Here is a 26,904-nt window from a genome sequence, read left to right as displayed (position 1 = left end):
GGCTGGGTAGGAAAACTGCATGTCGAGGACGAGGTCATACAGCATGGCCGACTGGGTGCTCGTATTTTGGGGCGGAAGGGCCGAGGAGGAGTTGAGGTGGAGTTCATACATGTTTGAGAACACCAAGAGGAGTTCATACGGCACGGATGAGCGTTTGGCGAGGTCATCCATCAGGGTTAAGAGGTCATGGTTGAAAGTATGAGAAGTTATGAAGGAGTTCATACGTCATGGGCGAGGAGGCATCGTTGAGGGGTCCAGTTTGTGCATCGTGGATGAAAGGTCAAGGAGTTCATGGTATGAGAGGTCATGGAAGAATTCATACATCTTGGATGAGAAGTCATATAGGAGTTGACACGTGAGGAGTTCTAACATGATGGATGAAAGGTCAAGACGTTCATGTTATGGATGAGAAGTCAAAGAGGGGTTCATGGTCGAGTGTTCGAGGAGGACTTTGCAAGTCACGGCTGAAAAGATGGGATGAGTTCTTACGTCATTCTTACGCCTTGAAGGTCATGTCACGTATGACCTGTTGTGGAGTTCATACATCACGGATGATGTCAAGAAGAATAGCTGAGAGACCGAGTACAAGTTCGTACAGTCTGTCATGGCTGAGGGGTCGGCAGGAGTTCATACGTCACGGAGGCGAGAAGAAGTTTGTACGTCTAGTCGGAGAGCTTTTGAATGATGTGCGCAAACCGATGATGTGATGGAGTTGACACGCTAACCGCAGACACAAGAACAAGAAGTCTTGTTTTAACGACACGACGTAGCACAAAAGGGCCATGCGCTCACACGCAGCAGTCATGATGGATGGCGTCTCGCTCAGCTCCAGAGGCCGCTCAGCGGGACTGGCAGACTGAACAGAGACCTCATGCGGGCGTCGGGGTGAGTCAGAGAACGGGTAAATACAACCCGGATGGGAAAAGGGCCGCCGGCGTGGGAGCGCCTGACCAGCGCCGTGGGCCTGACTCAGAGATAACACGCAGCCCCAGCAGATGACCCGACGGCGGGGATTCTGGAGGCGTCAAGGCGGCCATTTTATGGCGTCGGAAAGTGATGAGAGCAAACACTCCAGTTTGTTATATTCTACAGGTGTACCTAATGTTTTGGCCGGAGCCTGCACGTTTGCTTGTTGCCACGACACGGCTTAGCTCACTTTCAATCCGGAACCTCAAATCAGAACCACCTGCCCTTCGGGAAGCTCTCTCTCTGCTTTTTGCCGACCTCTTTGTAGCGCGCCAGCGAACGCGCCTTGTGTGGACTAACGTCAGGGTTGGCTCCATGAAACGTGGACTCTCACCCTTCCCATAGCCTCCGACAAGTCCTCGTGGCCCCGTCTCCTCCCTTCTGCAGCGGGGGCCCTCCATCTTTTTTAATTAGCTGCAGGAAACTCCTGTTACAAAGGACACTTTCTTGGTGGATCTGCAGGGGGAGGCTGTGAGAACTTCTCATCTCCCAGTGGCCTCTGCGGTGGGTGGGTGGTACAGGCTGAACGGCTTGTACCACCCGCAGGTTGGGGTCAGGGATTTGTGCGTCTGTGTTTGCCCAAAGCCAAGCTGGTTGACTGACGCACCAACATGTATCCTGCGTGTCTTTTCATATCATTTTATACAGCTGGATCAAGAGATCCACGTCAGCACCTTTTCTTCCCCTCTCTAGAATTGTTTTTTTTTTTTTTTTTTTTTTGCTCCGGTGGTCTCTAACTGACAGGAACTCAAGCACTATTTGTTATCTTTAGGCCCAATAAGTCCATCTGGTTTTGGTTTGGCTCTTGGAGATCGCCCCTGGAGATGTGGATGGAGGGGACGGCGAGGCGAGGCGAGGCAGCTTAGGGGCAGTACTTTCTCTCTCTTTCTCTCTCTCTCTGTCTCTCTCGCTCTCTCCCCTCCTAAATTGAATTTTCTCACCATTGCGACCCGAGTCTCAGACCGGGGAGTCCGCAAACTTGCAGCTGGCTTCCAACCCTCGGGCTTCCGAAAAGAATATTTGGAAGAAATCAGTATCACCTGTTTTGTTGAACAAAGTTCTTACAAAACAGAAAAACATGTAGAAAATATATCATGAATTTTTCCTGATCCCTGCTATATCGTGGTTTATCATTTGCGGCCGCTTTTAAGTCAAGTCGACATGGAGGCAGTAAGCGTATCAATAAGAGGCCCAAGTATTAGACACTGTTCCAACAGACTAATTTTGTCAGTGATGTTTGTATGTGTTGCTGCCCCATTTTGTGTTCATGTAGCAGTCATTTGGAGGTTGGGAATGACCTTAGCAGCTTTGCTAATTCCAATTAGCATGTCTATGGTGTTTCACATTGTACGTTATCGTTAAGCTAGTGGAGTTTTGTCAGGCAAAATAGTATTTTACTTAATTTAAATATTCAATGTTTAATTGTCTTTTGTTAAAAGTTTCTGTTTTGAACTAAAGCTTGAAGCAAGCACACCATGCCTCTTATTTATAGCGCTAGCTGTAAACGAGTTTTGTGTTGTTATAGATCGGCTCCTTGTTTTTTTTCCTCTTTAACTTTTTAGCTCACTCATAAACATTTTCAGAAATATCCAAGACATTTATTGCTTTTCTTCTCGCTGCAGACTTTGGATCCACGAAGACGTGAAATATGCCTGCGCAATAAGAAGAAACGTGCGGGTTGCTATCGCTGCAGTCTGAGCAGGTAGGACATGCCACACACTGTCTTCTGGATATTAAACTGGCTTTATCAATTGCCAGAGATACTTAAATATGTATGCTATAAAAAAAAAAGCTGCAAAATCTATCCACATACATCTGTATTCTTTTAACGATGCGTATGATTGTGGTTGTTCATTGTGACTGCGCTGCATCACACTGAACACGATGCACAATATTTCATCCCCACTAATTTATATTTCATGTGCAATACATCTTCCACTCCAGTTAAGAAGCAGACATAAAAAGCGTTTCATCGCCGTCCAACGTACATAACAAGAAGATTCAAAGAGCCAGCAGTACTTTAATACTACTACTCCACATTACCTTCAATTTGTATCCCCGGAACATTTTTTTTTGGGTTGCATGAATTCCTCCTCCTCCCTGGGGTGTATTTAATTCTTTGACAACATACAAACTCCTGCGTGTAATCTGAGCTGCGATCTGTTCAAACATGACGCACATAAACACTTCCCTGCAGGCCCCAGATGAAAGCGTGTGACTAACTCCTTGAAAGTAATAAGGAGCATCTGAGGGAGCCTGTTTGCGTGTGTGTGTGCGCGTGATACAATTTATTCACCTGAGCAAATAAACGGTGAGTGTGTGGCGTGGTGATGGTTCAGAAAAAAAAGAAGGCTTTGACTGAGATACAGTATACTGGCAGGGAAGGAGGGGGAAAAAACGTTTTTTTTGCAGAGGTCACAGGAAGGGCAAAAAATGCAAGTTTGGTGAGGTGAATGTGACGATTTCAAGCTACATTGCCACAAAGTATACATTCTGTTTGAGACAGCCGTGTCCTGTAAAAAAAAAAGGTCTTATTTTACACCGGCCTCAGCATTAGTCAGGGATTGCTGCAGACTCAATGGCGGAGAACCATGAGAAATGTGTATTTATTTGTACAGAAATAGCAGAAAAGCATGTGAATGTGGCAGACAATGCATGAAAGAAAATGCCATCGGACAAGTTTTCAGCAACCAAAAATGGATGTCTAGAGACATAAAAAAAAAAAATCTTTTAGTGTCACAAGACGCACTGGTCACAACATTAGGTACACTTATTCTTTCTATTCATGTTTTATGAAACTGACCCGCATGCACCTTACAAGGGTGGTTGCAAATTTAAAACTATGAGAATATTATAATAAGGTTCAGTAGAAGATTGACCGCCTTTTATATATTTTTAATAAAAGAATTTTAACAATTCATTATTTTACAATGTAATTTTATTTTAACATTCTGAGGATGTTCGTACATGAAAAAAATATATCTTAAAATTATCTATTAATTCTAATCTCTAATAATTTTACTGAAACCAGAACAGGAGAAGGCTGGAGAATGAGGTTGTAAAGTGAAGACCAATATTTAAAATAAAAGAAATACTAAATTACTTAAGGCCAGAAGAAAGCCTTTTTTTGTTTGTTTGTTTTCCCACAACAGAACAAGTGGTGCTGAAATTGACCAAAACGATTAAGATCCATTTGTTAGGGCTTTTACATAAATTGCAAGGAAAAAAAGTAAATCTGAAAAACCACCACTCCCGTTTGAGACATCAGTTTAATGCGTGTTTACATTTACACTCTACAAAAAACAAATCATGCTGAATTGTGTGAGAGTAATCTATTGAACGTCAACAATCCAAACATTCTGACATTTCAACAAGAAACCCTGCAAATGTGCGTACTAAGTGTCATCCACTTATGAGGCAACAACAGGTAGATAGTGTGTTCCTTTCACTTACACATTGAGCCTTCACAGAAGGCGGAACCAAGCATCTGATCAAGTGGCGCCGGCCGGCGTGGCTTTGCAGCTCATGCATACAGTACAATTACAAAAAAAAGATAAAAATAAAAAAATACTAGTTTTGTGCAGTAATACAGAGTGAAGCAATCAGCTGATAAGACATTTTGTTGATGCATTAAGAAATAGAAACAGAGCGGTGGAACCTACATAGGTTTTGATTATACTTGAATAAATATTGTTATAAAGTGCGCACTACATGACAGCAACAACATACAGTAGGCCACATGGATGTTATATTGTTCGGATTTGTCGACCAAAAAATACACAGAGAGGATGTGTGTGTGACAAAAAATAATAATTATGCTGCAGTTGTGGTATAGAATCATAATTACACCTTTCACAAACTCTTAGTGAAGACAATAATAGGCAGAATAATATGCAGACTACATTCAAATCAATGTTGTAACACTAAGTGAGACTCACTTTGGTTTTTGCGTGTTCAATGCAGCTAGATAAGTTCAATCAGGTGTGTCCGAATAGCAAATGCAAAAAAAAAATAATCCAATGCTTTTTTAAAAAAAAATATATATCACTGGTGTCATCTGAAACGAGTCATAATTTGGTATAATTTTCTCACAAATTTGTACTAATGCTCAGTTCACTTGTGTTTTTTTTTTTGACAAATATTTGAGAAATCTACTGTCAGAATTAGCTCACGCTTTTTGAAGATGAAATGACCAAATGTGCCGTTTTAAGGGTCTCCTGAAAAATGCTGATTTGGGACAAGGATATTATTCCGCCTGTTGCCAGTGATTTATTAAGAAAAAAATGTTTTCAGGGTCGTACAGTAAAATGGCTTTTAAATGCCAAGCAAAGTTAAAAAAAAAAGTTTTTATGTATATTACAATTTCACTCTTTTCAAAGTGTTGTTGTGTGAGGGGACAGGTAGCTTGGTCCGGAGTGGCCACAGCTTGGAGCCATCGTGGTGCCCTGATAAGAGATTTCTATTTGTGATATTTATTTATTTATTAATTCTCAAATGTTCATATATAATGCTGACTAGTCTTGCTGCTGTTCATACTGTCCAGTAGCCGAACAAAAAATGTTCCTTAAACTTGAGTGATGCTGTCCTCTAGTGGATAAAATCAGTTTTCTTTTTTTAATAGGTGTAGCATGGCTTACCTCAACTGTCTGTTGGGGGCACACATGACGACCGTCGAGATCGGCACATAGTTTTCTGGGAAGAAAAAAAAAAAGTCATTTTTCCTTGTTGTTTTGTTTAATTACACGTAAAGTTAATCGGCAGCTTTGAAACTGCCTACCTTGGTATTAAGTTTATGATGAAGGGCAGAATCAGACAGCCAAGGGTGTCTCAGGGCCTCGGACGCTCCCATCCTCCAGCTGAAAAATGATTATTCCAAAAATCAATCGTGCTTTAGCTATCAAAAAGAAAATCCCACACAAGGCGATAGTGTACGTTTTATTGACGACGAGGAGCCTGGTGATGAACTCTTTGGCCTCTTCAGACGTGTCCACAAATTCTTGCTCTTCAAAATTCCACTGGCAGGCCAAAATGTTGTTGAGCGTCTCGTTGTCGTCGTCGCCCAGGAAAGGACAGAGGCCGCTCAGACTGACGGACGGACGGATGGGGATGCACGTTTATTTTTATCATTACAGTATATATATCATTACATGTCAGCTGGATTAGTTGCCCTGTTGACATTGGACGGCAGCCAATCAGAGTGGCACATATAGACAAAGAAACATTTCAAGTCTAAAGCAGAGAAAAGTAATCCAAGACATTTTTTAGGAATGGCCAGTACTCACAGCATGTACGTGATGACGCCGAGGCTCCACATGTCCGTGTTAAACGACACAAAGTCGTAGTTGATGACTTCCGGGGCCAAGAACTCCGGCGTACCGAAATTGACTCGCAACTTCTCCCTGGGTTTGTATCTATTTCAGAATCATACGATTGAAGTTAACCCAAAGGAGTCGGCAATACAGAGGTGAACACTTACGTCCTGGCGAGGCCAAAGTCGATGATCTTGATTTTATTGGTCACCCTGCTTACACACAAGATGTTTTCCGGCTGCATTTGAAAGAAAATTCCACCTTAGAGTTTGCTTGGTGTATAAAACAAGAAGGAATTTGGTGTGTGTGTACCTTCAAGTCCAAATGGAGGATGTACATCTTGTGCATATGCTGCAGGCCCTCACAAATCTGCCTGATGAACACCACGGCATCCAGCTCCATTAACGTGTAGTTTTCATCGATTATCCGGTCAAACAGCTCGCCTCCGCCCACGCTGGCAAAACCGTGGCAAAAATTCATCAGTGCAAACCAAAGCTCATGATGGTCTCAAAACACTTCTACCTCCTGAAAATGAAAAGAGCCGTTCCAATACTTTTGGAGGGGGCTATATTTGCATGCAATGTCCCACTTGAGGTACAAAAAAAGATTGTGGAGGATTAAATGTAATCGTCAGTGGAGAATGTGTAAGAGATCGGACGTACTATTCCAGCACGAGGATGATGTCATTCCTGGACTCATACGCTGCGTAGAGTTGGATCAGGTTGGCGTGGTCCAGATTGTTCATAACCTGGATTTCGTTCTTCACCACTTCCTGGTAAGGAATCGACACAGGATAAGACGCATGGAGCTGGAAGCGGGACGATCCATCACGATGGTGATGCTGCTATACCTTTTCTTTCTGAGACTTGGCCTTGATGACCTTGGCCGCCAACGTCAGACCGGATGAGTTTTCAACACATTTGTGCACTTGGCCAAAACGACCCCTTTGGAGAAAGACAAGATGGACGTTGGAAATTGAACACCGCGAGCAACACGCTGACGGCTTTCCCGCCCTGTTAATGAAAAGAAATGATCTCCGTGCAAACAAACGAGCCAAATGTGTTATTTCATTACAGTGGTGCCTCCGCTTTGAAGATGGGGATTAACACTTGGTGATTAGAAAGCAGCTGGCACCAAAGATACAGTTTCACATACCGCTCAGTCCGGCAATAAAAATAGACACCGAGACTCGAGTTATGAAGTAGACAAGGCGGGGGAGAAGGGGGGGGGCAGGTTATACAAGGCTTCATGGTAGGGAGGTGGAGTAAGGAACCCTTCCACTGACCCGTAAACATGCCATCCTCATTTGAATTCATGCTGGAGTTGAAGAGCATCTCTCACCCTCCCAGGACTTCCTGCCAGTTGATGGTGTAGAAGTTGCTGATCTGGTTGGGCTTGGCCGACACGATGCGGTGATTAAACGGCGCTGCCGGGGGAGGAGCGGTGTCTAAAGTGGGGCGGAGACCAACATCTCGTTGTCATTGACAGACTCAAGGGTCGCCGGGTCGAATTTTATTCGGTAGCTCACTGCTGACTGCCTTTCACTTGAAAATGAAAAACTATTTTTCAGACTATAAGGCGCACCTGATTTTAAGGTGCAGTCTCGATGGACTGCTTTGTTTGTGGAAATTTCCATGCGCTGGGATGTAAGGCGCATCTTGGAGAGACCCAAAACGAGTACAGAGTGAAACTTTATTCAACTTGGACATCCATACATAAGTCGTAATTTTGAAGTGCACCTTAGTCAGAAAAATACGCTTTGTCTGAATGAACCTTGCATTCCATCCATTTTTGAAAAGCTTCAGTTGTGATCCAAAGAGTTCTGACTAACCAATCAAGTATTTGGGTTGATCCTCAGGCTCATTTTCGTCCTCGGGCTCGGCTTTGTTTTCATCCCTCTCTGGCTCCAATGTTTCTTTCAGATCAAACTGGGACTCAAGCCCAGCCTGGTTCTGGTTCTGTTCCTGCGGCTTCTGCTTGTCCTCATTCTTGTCCTCCTTTTCATCCTCCACCTCGTCAACTTCCAGCACCTCGGTGTATTCCTCCACCACAACAAGTTCTTCGGTCTCAAAGGAGCCGCTGCTGACGCTGACCTCCATCTTGGCGTCCAGGAAGGTGTCTTCGCAATCGTCACTGATGGAACAACGTAAATGCTCGGACACGTCGTAGGACTGAAGGACTTCGGCTGACTTGTTTTATAAATGTATTATAATATCAATAGGGTTGTTTAAAAATTGTACTGACAATTTAATTTAACTTTTAATTCTATTAGTGCTGCAATACTTGTCATCATGCATTTATAAAATAGATTTTAAAAATGGCTATTCTCTATTTTCGTAGTTTGTTATTTCATATTTATTATTACAGCAAAGCCACATTCATCACAAGGGAAATGTTTCAGATACACCACCAATGGGTGAAGATCTACTTCTAAAATAAATAATAAACATAAAATAATAAAAATAAATAGAACTTTTTTTTTTTTTTAAATAGAAATAGTAATGTTTTTCTACATTACTGCTGCAGTATTTAAAATACAGCCAACAATGGGGATAGACTAAATCATTTGGGTTCCTGCTCTGACATAAGAATAGAGAGAAAATTGATGTCCTTCAAAATGACGATCATTACGAACGATTAAAGTTGAATTGGATTGCATTGTGGAAATTGACAAGGCAAACTACCTTGAATTTGATTGTTCGTTGTTGTCCGATTCAGAATTTTGCGAATCCTCTACAGTAAGTTCCTCTACCACTTCCAGCTCTTCCACCACCTCGTCCACCACTTCTTCCACCACTTCTTCTCCCTTCAGTGCTTCCTCCTCCTCTAGCTCTTCGATGACCTCCTCCACTATCTCCTCCACTTCAACCACCTCCTCGGTAACTTCCACATCTTCGCCGCTGTCGGGGTCTGCGGCGGGAACATACGCTTCCAGATTCCAAAACATGGCACTAAACTGCTGAGCTGACTTCTCTGCATTCTCATTGTTGAGTTTCAGAACGTCTTTTTGAAGCTGCACTTGCTTCTGCAACGAGGTGTCTAAAAACAAAAATGAATTGAGGAGCAAACAAACATCATAGATTGATATTTTCCTCCTCATATTTGAAGTTTATGCGTCAGTACGAGCAACTCTTGGGTATCTACCTTCAGTGTCTGGGGGTTTCATCGTCTTTGGAGCTTCGAGGCTCAAACAAGGCTTTTCTGCGCCATCTTTCTTCTGGTTCTTCAACTGTGAAGTACAAGTCATTGAAAATCTCTAAAATGTGCATTGCATTTGAAGAAATGCAGAAAATTGCATTTGTGACAAAGGGTACGCTGCAAAAAAATTAGGAACCAGAAAAGTGCAAATAAATAATAGAGAAGCACAGCTCTTGATGACCTACAAAGGTTCCGTAATTGCGAGGGGCGGCAAAATGCTTTGGTCCATCGTGCTCTGATGTGTCAGATGACAGTGAGACCTCTTCATTCTTTTTTAGGGCTGTGTTAGAGGTAGTTTTCTAGTGAAAAGACAAGATGGCAGTGCTTAGTAGGGTTACAATAAAAAAAATAATTAATAAAGAAATTTAAAAAAAACATCCATCCATCCATTTGTTTGGACTATGAGACCGAATACATCACAACTAGTACGACACTACGTAAATATGCCCCCTAGTGGTCAGGGATGACGTCAAAGCAGTCTGACTGGATAGTTGTCCGGCAGTCTTTGGTGCAGTATAAATGTAGCGTCGGGGTAAGGTATCTATCGTGACCCTGGCTGACCCGGGCAACAGGAGGGTAGTACTCATCTTACTTCGAGGGCCCCAGGAACCTTTGGACTGATGCCAGCAGCTCGTAACTTATCTGACTGGAACGTTTTTGTCTCAGGAACTACAGAACGTTCCTGAAAAGAACACAGAGTTCCTGGAACTTAAGGCTGCCTACTCAGTATTTCTGGCATTGGTGTTATTTTACTTTATGTTGGTGGAAAATAGACAATTTAGCACTAAGAAATAGTTCACTCCTTCAGCAATCATGACAACAGGTAGATGTGATGACGCAACAATGGAAACACATGGGCCACATTACGGTAGCACAAAAATAAGCAACAACACTCTCTGTTCGCAGGATGCACTTATCCGTGCGGTGAATGGCGCAACAACATGCCTTTGATTATTCATGGCAGATGGATCGACGACCCACGGCAGCGGGCCAGCGAGTTGAGAGCTTATCGCGTGTTGCACTCAGCCACAGAATGCAACCCCGAGTGGAAAATATTACAATGACGGTAGGCCCCCATCCAACTCACTAAACACTAGACGCTCAGGTTAACATGGAAAAAAACTGTCTTGAAACCACCTCGGGTCGAAGGGGGGGCGGGAGGGTGGTTTAGGTAAACAGCACGCAAGGGATATTTCCAGTACCTTGTCTCCTCAGTGACAGCAACACTTGCCGCGGATCAAACTACCGATTGGGAGACGCAGGAGTAACAGAAATTACTCGACAGAAATTTAGGAATGTCACGCCTCCGGTGGTGGACAAGGACAGAGTTTAAGGTGTGACGACAAGAGAAATTCCCTGAAACGTGAGTCACACAGTTCTGTTGCTTCTCACCTTGGATTTATTGTGCCTTTAATTGTGTTGCTATTATTATTTGTTGCACATTCTCAAGTAGGTGACACGCTAATCTTTGTTTCTTGTTTACATAAGTCACAATAGACGCATATTGGACGGTGCTACTCTGCCAAACAAAAAAAAAAAAATGGCAACGTTTCTTCAATTGACAATTGGCAGCAACAGAGGAATACAATCAAAGGTAACTTAATTGTTTTTCCAGCATTTTTTAGGAGCTCAAAGGATTTCAAGTCCTTTCAGAGCCCAACCGGTGTGCCCCAGATCCAAAAGCAGCATTTCACCCTTTGCCTCGAAGGTATTTCCCGTGCCACACTTGGCGTCACAGCTGCTCGTCTCACACACTTCCGCACATGCATACGACCCCTGCAAGTTTACAAGCCACCTATCAACAAAGGGTGTTTCTGCTATGATCCATTTTATGGCTTTTTCCAAGACATCAGCCCAAAGATGTCAGAAATGACGGTTGGACTATCATGGCTGGCTATCAAGGAATTGATCATTTCTCACCTTGTCTGGCTTTTTAATATTGTCAGATGATTTCCTCTTTGAGACTTTGTTAGCCTTGCTGTCAGCCGGACCTTTGAACATGAGTTCCATAAGCCTGGAGCTCTTGATCGTCTCGCCGATGAAGCTGATCACCTGCTGCATGCTGAGGACCAGTTTCTCCATCCCCTCCAGCTTCTGCGTCTGAATCTCAGACCGCTGGTTGACCACCGACATGATGGTGCTCATTTCCTGGTATATCTTCTTGACGTCCTGTCCCTGCGACTGATTGACTTCCACAGTTGAGACGAAGCTCTTGACATTCTCCGTCTCTTCCTTCTCAGTCGCACCGGACTTGCCATCTAGCCGAATAAGGACCTTCTCTTGAAGGTTGATGAGCTTGTCCATCTTTCCACTTAAAGATTCAATCCGATTTTGGATGAGATCAAAACTTCTGTTGTCGCCCATCCTCTGACCTAAATTCGTAGTCTTCATGGAGGAACTCATGGCTCTCGCAGTGAGACAAAAATCACGTCAAGACACCAACTCGAAACGATAGCAGAAGCGGGAACGTCCGTGAAACAGACGGAAAGATTTTTGGAGCCAGCTCTACCCTTCAGTGCTCTCGTCAGTTATGCAAATCTATCGATTAACACGCCGGACAAAAGGATTGAAAATATGTCACAAGCAATTTCAACAGCAAAAGATGGGTGAAGAAGCTATAAATGATGGGCAATAGTTCTCTCGTAGCAATATTCCTGGTGCCTGCTCCTGTCCGCACTATTGGGATTGCAGTGATCCCGCGGACCTAAATGTAAATGGATAGACTGCGTCAGCACGGGTCAAGTGTTAGGGGAGGGGGCTTGGCACTGCTCGGGCTATGAGACATTTGAGAGCCTTTAAGTGCTAAGCCCACCAGCATCACTCAACTGCCTGGTGTCAAAATGCTCACTGTACATACTACTTGAGTGGCACAGAAGGATGATGAAGCTTGTTTTGCTAATGAAAGGGCGAAGACATCATGTGAGAGATTAGATAGCCATGTTTAGAACCACGCAAACCTAGCTACGGTGTCTTACGTTCACTTTTATTAAGTTGTGTGGCACTTTGTAAATTTGCTAAAAATGACTTATCAAGCTAGTTGGTGTAACATTATGCTAGCTTGTTTGTTATAGTAGCAACTTAAGCTAGTTAACATGTAAGATAGCTTGTTGGATATACTGTACTAGCAACTTAACTCACTTGACAGTTACTTTGTTAGTAATCAGTTAGCCATTTAGCGCATGTTAGCAAGTTAACATGTTTGGTAGTCACTTGTGTTATTTTACTTGTTGACTCTTTAAGTCAAGTAGCTCAAGTGGAAAAAAGAAACCCCGAGGCTCAAAGTCACAGACATAGTACATAACTTGGGTTTTACAGTTTCCTTCTGTCTCATGTTTAAAGGGATGCGAGTTGTCAGATTTATTGCCTTCCTAGTTAATGTCGCTTGACTAAATAGCGTAAATATGTTCCATACATTAAAAAGACATGTAATCCAGACACTATCGAGGGAATGTGAAAAGGGGCCTGCGATTCCATCCATCTTTAAGGGACGATGACTGGTCTGCCCACTGAAAAAAGAGACGGCTGACACGGATGATTTATCGGGAGCCAGCTCGCTGACAAACACGTCCACTGATAACCACCAGGAAAAAGCTAATTTTAACTGCATACGCAATATGAACATAATCCACATTCCCTCTCCAACACAATGCATGTATGCGTGTTTCCTCACAGGGCCGAAACAGATAGACGTCATCAAGGAAAACCTAGGCCATTCAAATATAATCGTAAATCCTAAATTTTCGATGCATCTTGGCGGCAACGCGGCCCGCTCCAGCCGCCGCGATGACACTTGACAATGTCGGAGGCGCGAACTGCAAACCGAGCCAGAGTGACCCTGGCCAAATTTGCCACACTGTAGCGATTAGAGCCAAGATGTGAGCTCATGAGCGCAGCGCGCCACGAACGGGTGCTTGGCAGACCGAGCAGAGAAGCTCAAGTCAGTATTTAAACGTGACACTTGACTCTTATTAAATTCATGACAAAATGCTCGTTTCCAAAGCGCCACATCCTCCACGGTGCGCTTTTCCAATCCCTGGTTGCACCTGGATATGTAGTACGATGATAGTAAAAGGAAAGAACAAGGTCTTCTGACGTGACGGAAACAGAGCGGAGAGAAAGCAAGCATCCATCACGCCGGCGGGGACGGTTAGGTTGCCAACCGATGACAGACGGCGTAGGTCGTTTGCCGCATGTCGTGTCAATTGCGTGGAATACAAAGTTCATGACATATATTAAATGATTCAACTCTAAAATCAACTCTACTTGCAAAATGGTATACGTCATTTGATTGGTGTTGTGAGATTTTTTTGCCCAGCAGTAGATGTAAACTCATCTGAGGCGCTGTTGAGAGTTTGGACAAATATATAGTACGTATCACTCACTCATTACAGAGAAAGCAATGCCGAAGAAAGTAACAGTATCGTGATCGTGTCTTCTCAGCATTCGCGAGCACCTTCCGTGCCAAACAGAGTCTGTACGCGGACGTACACACAACCTGAATGCATCGTGTGGCACCTGTTCACCTATTCAATGTTATAATGTCACTGCAAAATTCCTGTTATGTTAGGACACGCTGTCCACTGAATAAAATGAATACTGGACTACTGGATGCTTCTGTGCATGTCACCACCAAGATGCATCTGGCAAAAGCATTGACGTTTTCTGGTCAATGTAAAGAAATAAATATACAAATACATTTCCACTTAGTGTAGAGAAGGTCGTTTTAGACAAAAATGGACAAAATGTGCTTTTTTTTTATCATAATGCATTTTATGTAATATACTAAAAGGTGGCTGGATATAACTTAAATACTGAAATGTATTTTATTATATATTATAATAATACAATAATATTTTTTAGTGGGTGGCACGATGGTAGAGTGGTCAACATTGTCTTTACAGCTAATCTTTTTTTTGTCTATGGCGTTATAAGGTAAGATATTTTGGGGTTTTATCCCAACATCCAGTTTATATTTGATTTCGCTAACCGTACAAATTTCTAGTGGAGAATTTAGACTGCTTTATTTGGTTAACCCGTTTCTGGCATTCGTTTTGTTTTTTAACCTTTGTTGTCGACATCAGCCTGTACTGTGAAGTACAGTCATCGTAACTGATAGTTTTTGCGCTTGTTTTGTATCTTGCATGGAAATCTCCTTTTTTGGTTGTGAGTGAGTGACCTGCCTGACACCGCTGCTATCAGGCTACTTGGCAAGCGCTCAATGTGATCAGTTAAAAATGGAGTGTGGCCTGTTGGTCAAAGAACAAAATGTCCCTAGAGGCGTAGGGCCACTGAGCTGCGTGGCTATCGTCCAGTCAGCCTCGCTGCGGTGGCTGCGCCTGCCAACGCTGGCTCTACTTTACTTCGGAAACTTGTGCACTTAAGTGCGTATGCGGCAGCCGTGAAATTTAATTCCCCCATGCTAAATGCCCCCGCCCCTTGTTCTCTTTCCCTTTCAGAACCTTGTATTTATTTACCTCCAATACCCCGAATGGCCAATTACATTGCAGCAAACAACAAAGAAACATACTGAATTCCCGCAAATGATTTGCTCCGGAGTAGTCATATTTCTCCTTTGTACACTGAAAGTCTTTTTCTAGTAGTAATTCTCATTAATAATAATTTTATTTTATTTATAAGGCGCCTTTCAAGGCACTCAAGGTTGCCGTAGACATAAAATAGCATAAAAAATGACCGGAGTTAAGGAAGTATGTCGAAGCGTTGACTATGATCTTTGTATATACGCGATTTGATATTTTAAATTGTTTTTTTTAAATATTAAAATTAATTAAAATGTTTTTATTTTAACATAATTTTATTCTAACATCTGAAATGTGTCCTTGTAACAAATCTTACCAAAAAAAGACATGAAAATGAATGATTAATATTGAATGCTTAACATTTCTTCTTATCAGTGAATCAATTCTTTGTGTGTGGGGAAGAATGTTTCTCTCGTTCAGATATGATAAATAATTCTGTTGCTTTTGAGCATTCCTATTAAGGATGAGGCTTGGGCCTGCACTTATTATTCCATCATGTATCCACACACGTGAAGATGCTACATGAGACATTTAAGGTCAATGACAGAATGCGGGGGGCCGCGTGGGAAGAGCTTAGTCACATAAAGATGCATCTGCTGTGGTAAATGTCACTGTATATCTCCCTAAATGTCAAAGGAGTAATGGAAATAAGAGAGGGCGAGAGAACGGCAGCTCCTCTCTGAGGTGGCGCACTCTAACGGCATAAACCGGAACTACCAAATGAGTGTTTAATGCACTGTTTAAAAGGATGCACATATTTCAGGCTTTTTTAGAATCTAACAACCTGTTTATATTGATCTATGTAAAGGAAACATTTAACTGGAAACATTAGATGCTACAAAGCAGCAGCAATGTGACTCACTAGATGGCAGTAACACATGTTGTAAATTCGAGCCCTGCACTGTACAATCACCCAACACGCTGCATTTGCTCGTAAACACCAGTGGCCGAGTTAGCTCACGTTGAATTCTTCCAGCTGCCGCGTACAGTATAAGGACGGAAGTTACACACAAGCTCCCACACAGCAGGCTGGAAGGAGCGGCCACCATTTCAATGAAGCCACCTTTTACCCAAGTTGAAGTGTCAGCTACCTAAATAGCCCTAAATATATTTTGGAAATAAATATTTATTATTGAATATCTTTTATTCAGCTTAAAACAGCCCACAGCCATTTTGGGGGGTCTATAGTAATAAAATAAAAAATGTTGGTCATGTTTACGTGTCAATACTTTGTTAGTTTGTTAACATCACAAAATATACTTATATACTTGTGGCTATTATGATTCCAGTCTGTTTTGGCAGTTTAGTTATTTAGGCAGTAAAATTTAATTGAAAATCTAAAACAAAAATCATTTTTGAGTGGCAAAATTTACACTCAGTTAAATTAATTCACCACAATACAGTATTTATACATTTGCAAGACTCCTCAGGAAATAAAATAGTGTTGGGGAAATGATAAAATACGTTACACATGAACACGTTTGATTTACCAAAGAAACAAAATAATAAATTATATTTGTAACGCACTTTACATTCGGAGGAATCTCAAAGTGCTAAAGATAGTGATGAGGAGCTCACTATGTTTATCTATTGGCTGATATCTCTGTAACATAACAATTCTTTGTGTTTACTGCAGTACCTGTGTGTCGTGCGTGGATGCGCTTTGACTCCTCCTGAAGCAGTGTATATCCCAAAGCCTGTAGCCAATGTAGACTGCAAGCACACACATGCTGCTGACCAACCAAGTGCTTGCAAAGTCCTCTATCGCTTCAACGAGCCCCCTCATTGTCTTTCCTCCTCCTCTTTAGCACTTTGCTGCAATCTACTCAAAACCCCGTTGCGCGTTGGCTGGGGGGGAAGGACAGTTTCAAGTGACGGGTTTGAAGGGATGACAGCAAGGTGTTGTGCATGGGACACCCAAATATTAAAAAGCCGCCGTTCATTCAGTTCTGCCCCTTCGGCTCCTATCAGCACTTAGAGCCCAGTGACGGTCGGTTTGTCCCTGTGACTAAAGAGTGACAGGTGCCATCGTGAAGCGCATGACAGCCATGACGCGCATGTGTAATCCTGCGTAATCTCTCCTCCTCTGCACGAGAAGGTTTAGCTTTAATAAAACCAGCACACTTTCAAAAAAAAACATTTGACTTAAACTTTAATAAAGCACCAATATTGAGAAACGAGGAAGTTACGCAAGGCGATCAAGTCCCCTGTCAGCCATAGACGTCTATTAGACGTCTGGTCTTGTATAGACCTAATTTAGACGTCTAAAATTGGTTTCGGTATAGACCTAAAATAGACGTTTATATTAAAAATATCAAATATGATCATATTTCGAAATTTTAAAGTCTCAACCAGCTGTAAATTGTATAAATAATGTACAGAAGTTGTTTGGATTTGTGTTTAATGTGGTCGCACGCGACACGCGCGCACACTGGGCATTTGGTGTGAAATAAAAAAAAACTGAGCTATATTGTATTTATTGACTCCTATTAATACGACACGACACGGCATTGTCAATGGAAAATACACCAGAAAAGTGTACCAGTCTTGCGTCTTTATTAACAAACAAAATAAAGAAAGGTGGATCGTGTTTCTTTTTTTCAATGTACAAGAACACATTTCATACATGCAGTTATCTTTTTTTTTCTATTCGTATTGGGCAGTTTTAATATTGATATGCACTGCACTATAATATTGTTGCATTGTTACAACTTGGCTTTTTAGCAAACTTTGCTGGTACTCCTGAAGTTGAATTTGTTTTTCGAATATAAGATGTACGGAATGCATATGTACCTCTAGGTTCAACTTCATCTCCCAGAAGGATCGCATCGTTTTCACCTTTTCTAGGTCGGGGAAGAAGACTGGCGCGCTCATGCTTCTGCTGTCAACACACAGGAGCTCACTTCATCTTGGCCATTCTTCACTTGGCCTGGCTCATTTTGTTGGTGCACTTGGTCTGGGATTTTTCTTCTGAGCAGAAACATAAATTGAATTGATGCACCAATGTAACGACTCTTGAGAAAATCCTATAATCCCCTCAAATCTATACCATTATTCTTTTTAGTATAATAATTGCATCAATTTTTAATATGAAATGGATTGTGTTGCGATTTTCTTTGTGCACGTATAAGTTAACTTATAAGTTACGTATCACTATAATTACAGTGATATTCATTTTCTTCCCAAGAGTTAGCGGTGAAACTGGAACGTCCCATTACCCCTGAACATAAAACCGGAAGCGTCGAAAACAAAGGTAGAAACGAACGTGACGAAATTATTTTTTTTGATCTCATAGACAGTTACAATTTATGCTACAATTTAGAAACATGATACAGAAGATGACAGTAGTTTTAATTTTGTTTTCGAAATAATTCCGATTTTAAATCGTTTCCTTGGTCACGTGACAAGTGTTCAAAGATGCAAGATGGCAACGTCTGCCACGTCGGTGCAGTGCCCTGTTTGTTTGAAAGACTTCACCGCCGACGCTATTAATGGTCATCTCGATGTTTGTCTACTAGAGAGTAATGTCGAAGATGGACCACCGATGAAAAAGTTTCGTCCCGAAGCTGCGCCAAAGCTTGCGGGTGCAGACCACACGGCGCTTTCCCCTGCTTCCTCTGGAGTATTCTCCATGTTCCACGGCAACAAGTCGAAAAGCTCACATCAAAATGACACGGACGCGTCATTACCCAACAAAGAAGCTAGTGGCGGTGGCGCGATCAACAAGGCAGCCAAGCGTAGCTTTCCGCCCGAGCTCCAAGCCGAACCCAAACATTCTGGGACGCAAAGTAAGAGCGACGGACGAACCTTGAACGCAACACCTAATTTGGATCTACGGACACTATTAGCCTCAAATAAACCACTGGCAGAGATTTTGAGGCCGAACTCGATGGAGGAGTACTTTGGTCAGAGCAAAGTTGTCGGGGAACAAACCCTCCTGCGGTCCCTGTTGGACTGCCAGGAAATACCCTCTCTCATCCTCTGGGGACCACCAGGATGTGGCAAGGTGCTGTGGTGACGTCATCACCCTTCCAAATCTTGCATATCAGGTGGCAAAAAGACTCAGTCATGTATTTCTAACATTGCACTCCTTCTGTGTTAGACCACTCTGGCTCACATCATTGCCAGCAACAGCAAAAAGAAGGGCACGGCTCGTTTCGTGCCACTCTCCGCCACCAGCGCGTCCACCGCCGACGTGCGAGAAGTCATCAAGCGAGCGCAGAATGAGCTGCGGCTGTTCAAACGCAAGACCATCCTGTTTATTGACGAAATCCACCGCTTCAATAAATCGCAACAGGTCAGCTATATCCGTCTCATGCCCTCAATCTTGCCAGGCCCCACCTCTTAACAAGTAATTTCATTAAAAGCATAATATAAAGTTCCCTTTTTGTGTACATTCAAATGAATTCAACAAATATCTATTTACCATCCATTACTTTTATTTGAAATTAAGCCAGTACTTACTGGGGAAAAAAGATGTTACATCCTCACAGATGTATGTCCCATCGTTTTCTTCTGTATTTCAGGACACGTTCCTCCCTCACGTCGAGTGCGGAACAGTCACTCTGATTGGGGCCACCACCGAGAATCCGTCCTTCCAGGTGAACGCCGCTCTGCTGAGCCGCTGCAGAGTACTCGTCCTCGAGAAGCTCTCGGTAGAGGCGATGGGCTCGATCCTGGACCGGGCGGTGACGGCGCTCGGGATCACCGTGCTGGAACGGGATCAAGCCAATCCCCCATGGCCGGACCACGAAGCGAACCCAAACGAGTGAGTGCTGCGCTCCTGAGTGGCCACAAATCAAAATTGTTTGCCTGAGCCGGCCCGTTTAGATCTTTGATGGGGAGGAGGGCGGCAGGAGCCAGTGCAATCCTCTGGGCCTGGGTCCCGAATGATGTGTTGACAGATCAGATTTGCGCACGATCTGTAGCCCGCGAGGCCTTTGATGGCTTCTGGCTCCTCACGGAATGCAATGTTGCATGTCAGGCAGATTTGTTGTCAGTATTGTTTGCCAGGCGTGGAAAGAACGCAGCAAATCACACATGTCCACATTAAAAGCTTGGACTTCCACCAGACTGAGGTGGTCTCGGGCATCTCGCCAAGCCTTACAGAAACCTAAAATGACTACCGGATCACTTATTAATGGTGGCTGGTTGTCACGATAAAATGTTGTAGTTACAATTTGGTTTGTAGCCCTAAATATTTATATCTCAAATCATCTTTCTCAGTTGAAATGAATTGAAATGCCAATAATCCATTCCAGGACCACAAAAAACAAACACCAGCCAAAAATAGTTGATACATTTTAAGTGATTACAGTATTTTTTCTAACCCTTCTGAAATTGTTGACACGTGACTTTTGAGTTGCTATAAACAGTGGCGCCCTCTAGTGGGCCAGGGTTGTTCTTGTAAGATGAGGAGGATGCAAAATCGTTGGTTTGGAAATCTGAGGTCCTATTCATTTTGCTTTTCTGTAGTTACTTGCACAATCATAACTAACTTTGTAAAAGGAAAGCCGGTTGATTATTATCTATTTGTTCTCAGGCCAAAAATTTACATTGAGCAAAAGGCCCTGGACACAATCACCTACCTGTGTGACGGCGACGCTCGGACAGGGCTGAACAGTCTGCAGCTGGCCGTTCAGGCTCAGGTCAGCCTGACCCAGCCTGGACTGACAGGACCAGATGGTTCCGCCCAGGAAATCCTTGTGAAGGAAGAACACATTAAGGAAGGTCTCCAGAGGTCTCATATTCTCTACGACAAAGCTGGTAAGCTACTCCTCCTGATCACTTACCAAAGCAAATTGTTCCTACACAAAAACTTGTGTCACAACATGATGGTGGAAGCCAAATTTGGCAGTGGGGATAAATCATCTTGAATTTCATTCTCCCAGCCTTAGAATATTGTCTACATTTTAAATCATAGTTTGCAAAGTCAATTTGAATATGTTCCCTTTGAAGCTCCAGCCTCAAGTCGTGACCATCTGTGGAAAACTCGTTTTCCCTGTGGCCTCCGCAGTTGTTGGGTTGCATAACGTTCAGCTGTCCCGAAACACGGAGATTTACTGCTCCCAATTTTATGAGGTGTTGAAATGCACTCGGCCCACTTGACGAATGACTCGCATTAAAACACTAAGTTTGTATCTTGTCGATGGTAAATAAAAACAAAGTTGGAGATATGATGTTTGATTTAGCAGTCAGTGGAACAATCAGAAGGCATCATAATCGTCGTGATGTAACATTCTGTTTGTATGACTCCAAAGGCGAAGAGCATTTCAACAGCATCTCGGCATTGCACAAGTCCATGAGAGGCTCCCACGAGAACGCCGCCCTCTACTGGCTGGGCCGCATGCTGGAAGGAGGGGAGGATCCGCTCTACGTGGCTCGCAGGCTGGTCCGCTTTGCCAGTGAGGACGTAGGTACGGCAGACAGAGATTCTACGATCGAGTTCAATCAAAATGTTCTTTTCGGGCTCCTCACTCTGCGTTCCTGGCACTCTCAGGTCTCGCCGATCCCTTGGCTCTGCCTCAGGCCGTGTCCACTTACCAGGCCTGTCACTTCATCGGGATGCCCGAATGTGAGGTATGTCAGTGGCCTGAACAAGTTGTCAAAAAAGTTCAAGCAGTTTGTTGGAATAGTAATTGTAATTGGCAGTATTGAGGGGGGAAAAATAATAATAAATAATATATCGTTTATATCTTGATTCCAGGTGATCCTGGCTCAGTGCGTGGTCTACCTCTCCCGGGCGGCCAAATCGGTGGACGTGTACAAGGCCTACAACAACGTGAAGGCCTGTTTGCGGAACCACAAAGGGCCCCTGCCTCCCGTTCCGCTGCACTTGCGCAACGCACCCACCCGTCTCATGAAGCAGTTGGGCTACGCCAAGGGCTACAAATACAATCCGGCCTTCAGCACTCCGGTGGAGCAGCACTACCTGCCCGAGGAGTTGCGCGACATTGACTTCTTTACTTGGACGCCATTGCAAGGATGATAAGCAAAGTCACTTGTCCACTCTTCAGCTTATGTTTGCACTCCTGAAAGTAAAATAAGACTGAGCATTGCGTCCTTGAACTTTTTGAAACTTTCCATGTTCTATGTTTCCATATCATGGTCAAAGGTCACAGGTGTCGAGTTCTAGTCCTCAGTGCCGCGTTCCAATATGTTTTTCAAGCTACCCTCGTTAAGTGCACCTGCGTGAAAGGTTTCTACATTTGTCTTACGTATATGCTAATCTAAACTCATGCAAAACATTTTGCATTGAACACAAATTGAGGTAGCAGGCGGGCAAAGTGGCACTTAGGTTTTACTATTTGAGAAGCACTGGCCTAGGTGACTGATTCACAATTTGGTTTTGTCTGATATCAGATATTAAATATAGAAAACCAACTGGCTGATTGATTTGTTTTAATTGAGAGGGAAAAAAAACAGCAAAAGCATTTCACTAGCTGACCAGGAGATGGCGACAGCGTGGCATCTGAAGACCATGGATTGTTTGTTCTGCTATAGCCTAGGTGACTGGTTCACAATTTGGTTTTGTCTGATATCAGATATTAAATATAGAAAACCAACTGGCTGATTGATTTGTTTTAATTGAGAGGGAAAAAAAACAGCAAAAGCATTTCACTAGCTGACCAGGAGATGGCGACAGCGTGGCATCTGAAGACCATGGATTGTTTGCTCTGCTATAGCCTAGGTGACTGATTCACAATTTGGTTTTGTCTGATAATAGATATTAAATAAAGAAAACCAACTGGCTAATTGATTTGTTTTAACTGAGAGAAAAAAAAACATCAGCAAAAGCATTTCACTAACTGACCAGGAGATGGCGACAGCGCGGCATCTGAAGACCATGGATCGTTCTGCTATGCCGGTTTAAAAAAAAAAAAAGAACGTAATTAGCTAGGGGTCAAAGGTCAAAGTTTACGGTTCAAAGTTCACCCAGGGGTCAAAGGTCGGTTCAAAGTTCACCCAGGGGTCAAAGGTCGGTTCAAAGTTCACGGGGTCATGTGCACATTTTTGATTTTTAACTAGAGTTGAAAGTTCAGGGTTCAAAGGTCACCCAGGGGTCACCACGGGGTCACCACGGGGTCACCGCGGGGTCACCGCGGGTTCACGGGGTCACCGCGGGGTCACCGCGGGTTCAAAGTTCAGGGTTCACTTTTTTTTTTTTTTTTTTTTTTTTTTTTTTAGGTTAACCTTTATTTAACCCAGTGCTTCTCAATTATTTTCTGTTACGCCCCCCCCTAGCAAGAAGAAAACTATTCGCGCCCCCCCTCCCCACCGTGACTATCCTAACTTGTCTTGTAAGTCGTAAAATGTTGCACTGTCGCAAACGTGACAGAAGTAACAATGAGAGCGCCACTGCCCCCTGCTGTAGTAAACGCGCAATTACACTTTATTCTAGTACTGCCAAAAAAAAAGCCTGTTCCCCAGGGTCACACGCGCCCCCCCAGGAATAGCACCGCGCCCACTGGGCTACGCCAAGGGCTACAAATACAATCCGGCCTTCAGCACTCCGGTGGAGCAGCACTACCTGCCCGAGGAGTTGCGCGACATTGACTTCTTTACTTGGACGCCATTGCAAGGATGATAAGCAAAGTCACTTGTCCACTCTTCAGCTTATGTTTGCACTCCTGAAAGTAAAATAAGACTGAGCATTGCGTCCTTGAACTTTTTGAAACTTTCCATGTTCTATGTTTTCATATCATTCAAGATTCAAGATTCAAGAGTTTTTTATTCGCCATGTTTGAGCGTGCCAAACAAGGAATTTGACTTCGGTAGAAACACACCCTCTGTTCAACATTTAGGTGACTAACAACATTCAGGACATGTGAATAATGGCAAAAACAGTGTAGACAAATTCAAAAAGGTGCGAGGAGCAGGATGTTATTGCACAGTAATGTCTCTGAGACTCTATGAGTGGTGTGAGTTCATCAGAGCAACAGCCTGGGGGAAGAAGCTGTCTCTGTGTCTGCTGGTTTTGGCGTACCGAGCTCTATAACACCGTCCGGAGGGGAGTAGTTCAAACAGACTGCAACCCGGGTGAGAAGGGTCTGTAGAGATGTTCCTTGCCCGATTCCTGGTCCTGGACAGGTACAAGTCTCGGATAGATGGGAGGTTGATTCCAATGATCTTTTCTGCAGTTCTGATTGTCCGTTGTAGCCTGTGCTTGTCTTGTTTGGAGGCCGATCCAAACCAGACAGTGATGGAGGTGCAGAGGACAGACTGGACGATGGCAGTGTAGAAGGTCTTCAGAAGCTCTCGCGGCAGGTTGAACTTCTTGAGCTGTCTCAGGAAGTACAGCCTCTGCTGGGCCTTCTTCCGGACAGAGTCTATGTGGCCGGTCCATTTCAGGTCCCGAGAGATTGTGGTTCCCAGGAACTTGAAGGTGTCTCTGGAAAGAATAGTATTACTGCGGATAGTGAGGGGTAAAAGTGTTTTACAAATACAGTACAAACACAATCCATACAGTACAAACACAATACAATCCATACAGTACAAACAATACAATCCATACAGTACAAACAATACAATACATACAATACAAACAATACATGGCCTGGGAACGTCGTGGGATCCCCTGCAATGAGGTGGCTGGAGAGAGGGAAGTCTGGGAGTCCCTCCTAAAGTTGCTGCCGTCAGTCAGCTGAATACAGTTGAATACAGAAGGGTGCTGGCTGGGAGGCCTTTATGAGCGCTACAAAACACAAACACAAATGATTGCAACACTTGTAGACATTGAGTAGAGTGGCAATGGCATCATATTTTTGCTACAGTTATACATATCAGCGACAGTTTTATATTTAAAAGATGTATACAATTATCAGTATATTGTAATGAGTTATAATAATGACAAAAGTATCCAAATTATAATTTTATCATCCATTAACTCACTCAAAAATGGCGGCATGAATGGAGCAGACGCAAAGAATGAAGCTTACTTGGCAGAGCCTTAACCGCTGAGCTACTGTGACACACAGCCTTTGCATCAGATCACGTCAAATATAGCCAACAACACTAAAGTGTGGCTAATGTTAGCATTGCCGGATGGGAGCTCAGCATCAGCTGTCATCCCATGTTTGGATGCTTTAAGGTAAGCAAGTTAAGGTAAGCAAGTTCTAACAGAGAAGAGCGCGCATGGAGTGTTTTCTTTTTTAAACACACATATAAGTGCATATAAAAAGAGAGAAAAAGTGGCTCCAGACCATTTTAGCCAATTTGGTTGTCACTTTCAATCTCAAACTATTTATAGTATTTAGGAATAAAGAATTACTTCAAATGTTATGTGCATGTTAACAAAAAGGTCAAAAGTGCATAAAAGATATACATTATACAACGTCGCCCTACAGCGTCATTACAGACATTGAAGGCTTTGCGCCTGCAGACATTAAAGATGATCATGAAACATAACGACGACCATACATACGACTGTTATTGTAAGGCGTTACAATAACCGTCGTAACTCGAAACGGGGAGCAAGATAACATGGGCGCAACTTGACATGTAACCGTGTCGCAAAAAAAGGTTGGGGAACGCTGATCTACTGTGGCTTATTCATGATTTAATTTGAACTATTTGAATTAAAATCTCATATCAGCAGTCTTCACACATTAAAACACTCAATAAAGCACATTGAATCAAAAACTTACCACTCCGTTTGAAAAGATGCTCCGAAGTCCCGTTGTCCGAATCAAACCTTTTAACTCCGGAGTTGCTCTTCCTTTACTGATGATCTCCTGCTTCGACCGAAAATCCATAGTTGAGAATCGTTTGCATATGTAATCCTCCATTGTAAAACGAAATGTAAAAACGGAAATTGAAAAAATGAATGTAAAACGACTGCGCCTCAGGTGCTCACTGTAAATTTGAACTGGAGAGCTCTTACAGGTAGGCGCATGACGCATCCCGGGATCACTAGCACCCCCTGCTGGAGAACCTCCGTAAGGTCTCTTTTCAAAGCCGTTTTGTATTTTGTATTACAGTGGCGTACATTCAATTAGAATATCATCAAAAATGTGTAATTCCATTGAAAAAGTGAAACTTGTACATTCTTTTCATACATTGTACACAGACTGATGTATTTCAAATATTCATTTATTTTTATTAATTTTTTTTAATTAATTCTATGCCAACTACGTACTGTATTTTATTGTTGTCATGATTGTGATAGTTCGGGAGCCAAGTCCTGAATCGAATCCAGAAACGCGCATCTGTCAGGCAGACGCGCATTAACACTTAACTGTTATATACTAATGTCCACTAGGTGACGTTGATACCTTTTTGAAGATGCCTTCAAGGGCTGTTGAGCGCCTGTTGAGGGGCGGGGGGGGGGGGGGGGGTATCACTCAAACTGATCAATATTAATAAAGTAGTACTACTTTGAGAAGTGCGTACACGAATGGAATAAAGTTAAGTTAAATACAATATACCAGAAGAGTCACTGTGATTTTTGTATCTATTCTAGTTTACTCTACACAAATGATTGCTACAAGACACGTGACCTGACTGCTCATTAGAAGATTAATTAAACAGGCTTACTTTGATTTGGTGACCCCTGCTGGCCTAATTCTGCAAAGGTTACTCCTCAAAAATCATTTTTCTGTTGTATTTAGGAACATGCTGAGACGCGCTCTATGTGTTTTGATAGTTGATTTTTAGATTTGAAAGTAAACATCACGTTAAAATAACCGGGACCATTTCAAGGGAATGCATTTGAAATGTTTTGGAAACAAAAAGCACATTAAAGATCTAAAACGTGATGCAAACTGTCATTGCGTTTTGACCGAAGCCTTTTTACTAATTAAAAAAAACACGACTCCCTGTTTAATCTATTATGATTTTTAAAATCCATTACACCCGAAGGGGGAAAGGGAGGGGGGCTCATTAGCGTTTAAAGC

The 26,904-nt window shown here is 42.9% G+C and overlaps 2 protein-coding genes and 1 long non-coding RNA gene across 8 annotated transcripts; 1 reads left to right on the top strand and 2 right to left on the bottom strand.

The window, feature by feature from the left end:
- Positions 1-4,221: 4,221 nt before the first annotated feature.
- Positions 4,222-19,614, bottom strand: mylk4a (myosin light chain kinase family, member 4a). Of its 5 annotated transcripts, none has more exons than XM_061295012.1 (16): positions 19,475-19,614; positions 17,804-17,980; positions 9,659-9,772; positions 9,420-9,504; positions 8,960-9,314; positions 8,107-8,408; positions 7,617-7,722; positions 7,126-7,219; positions 6,938-7,047; positions 6,588-6,729; positions 6,443-6,513; positions 6,249-6,377; positions 5,899-6,051; positions 5,744-5,822; positions 5,604-5,658; positions 4,222-5,411 (listed from the first exon to the last, which is right to left on the bottom strand). In XM_061295012.1, the coding sequence occupies exons 2-15, from the start codon at positions 17,882-17,884 to the stop codon at positions 5,605-5,607; spliced, it is 1,875 nt and encodes a 624-aa protein (XP_061150996.1). In that variant the 5' UTR covers positions 17,885-17,980; positions 19,475-19,614; the 3' UTR covers positions 4,222-5,411; position 5,604. The 5 variants fall into 5 exon arrangements, with proteins under 5 accessions (XP_061150996.1, XP_061150997.1, XP_061150995.1 ...); XM_061295013.1 differs by having other exon boundaries at positions 17,804-17,977; positions 19,475-19,612; XM_061295011.1 differs by lacking the exons at positions 17,804-17,980; positions 19,475-19,614 and adding an exon at positions 16,650-16,811.
- wrnip1 (WRN helicase interacting protein 1) lies at positions 18,232-22,393 on the top strand. Of its 2 annotated transcripts, none has more exons than XM_061295022.1 (7): positions 18,232-19,016; positions 19,113-19,307; positions 19,537-19,778; positions 20,553-20,776; positions 21,271-21,422; positions 21,510-21,589; positions 21,717-21,857. In XM_061295022.1, the coding sequence occupies exons 1-7, from the start codon at positions 18,435-18,437 to the stop codon at positions 21,718-21,720; spliced, it is 1,479 nt and encodes a 492-aa protein (XP_061151006.1). In that variant the 5' UTR covers positions 18,232-18,434; the 3' UTR covers positions 21,721-21,857. The 2 variants fall into 2 exon arrangements, with proteins under 2 accessions (XP_061151006.1, XP_061151005.1); XM_061295021.1 differs by having other exon boundaries at positions 18,233-19,016; positions 21,271-21,426; positions 21,717-22,393.
- A 1,328-nt stretch (positions 22,394-23,721) lies between these two features.
- LOC133165419 (uncharacterized) lies at positions 23,722-26,313 on the bottom strand. Its single transcript, XR_009717590.1, has 3 exons — positions 25,657-26,313; positions 24,548-24,704; positions 23,722-24,401 (listed from the first exon to the last, which is right to left on the bottom strand). It is a non-coding gene; the product is annotated as an uncharacterized LOC133165419 (long non-coding RNA).
- Positions 26,314-26,904: the final 591 nt, after the last annotated feature.

The sequence above is a fragment of the Syngnathus typhle genome, linkage group LG13, assembly GCF_033458585.1.
Source record: "Syngnathus typhle isolate RoL2023-S1 ecotype Sweden linkage group LG13, RoL_Styp_1.0, whole genome shotgun sequence".
In the NCBI taxonomy this organism is placed as follows: domain Eukaryota; kingdom Metazoa; phylum Chordata; class Actinopteri; order Syngnathiformes; family Syngnathidae; genus Syngnathus; species Syngnathus typhle.
This window is presented reverse-complemented; position numbering and strand designations above follow the sequence as displayed.

Bases quoted from the DNA above. Each gene is read 5' to 3' on its own strand.
- mylk4a (XM_061295009.1), bottom strand. From the start codon at position 11,876: ATGAGTTCCTCCATGAAGACTACGAATTTAGGTCAGAGGATGGGCGAC. The intron at 9,315-9,419 runs GTAGATACCCAA...TTTTGTTTTTAG, and splicing joins GAAACCCCCAGACACTGAAG to ACACCTCGTTGCAGAAGCAA. The intron at 6,052-6,248 runs GTGAGTACTGGC...TCCGTCCGTCAG, and splicing joins GGCGTCATCACGTACATGCT to TCTGAGCGGCCTCTGTCCTT.
- wrnip1 (XM_061295021.1), top strand. From the start codon at position 18,435: ATGGCAACGTCTGCCACGTCGGTGCAGTGCCCTGTTTGTTTGAAAGAC. The intron at 21,427-21,509 runs GTACGGCAGACA...TGGCACTCTCAG, and splicing joins CTTTGCCAGTGAGGACGTAG to GTCTCGCCGATCCCTTGGCT. The intron at 21,590-21,716 runs GTATGTCAGTGG...TCTTGATTCCAG, and splicing joins TCGGGATGCCCGAATGTGAG to GTGATCCTGGCTCAGTGCGT.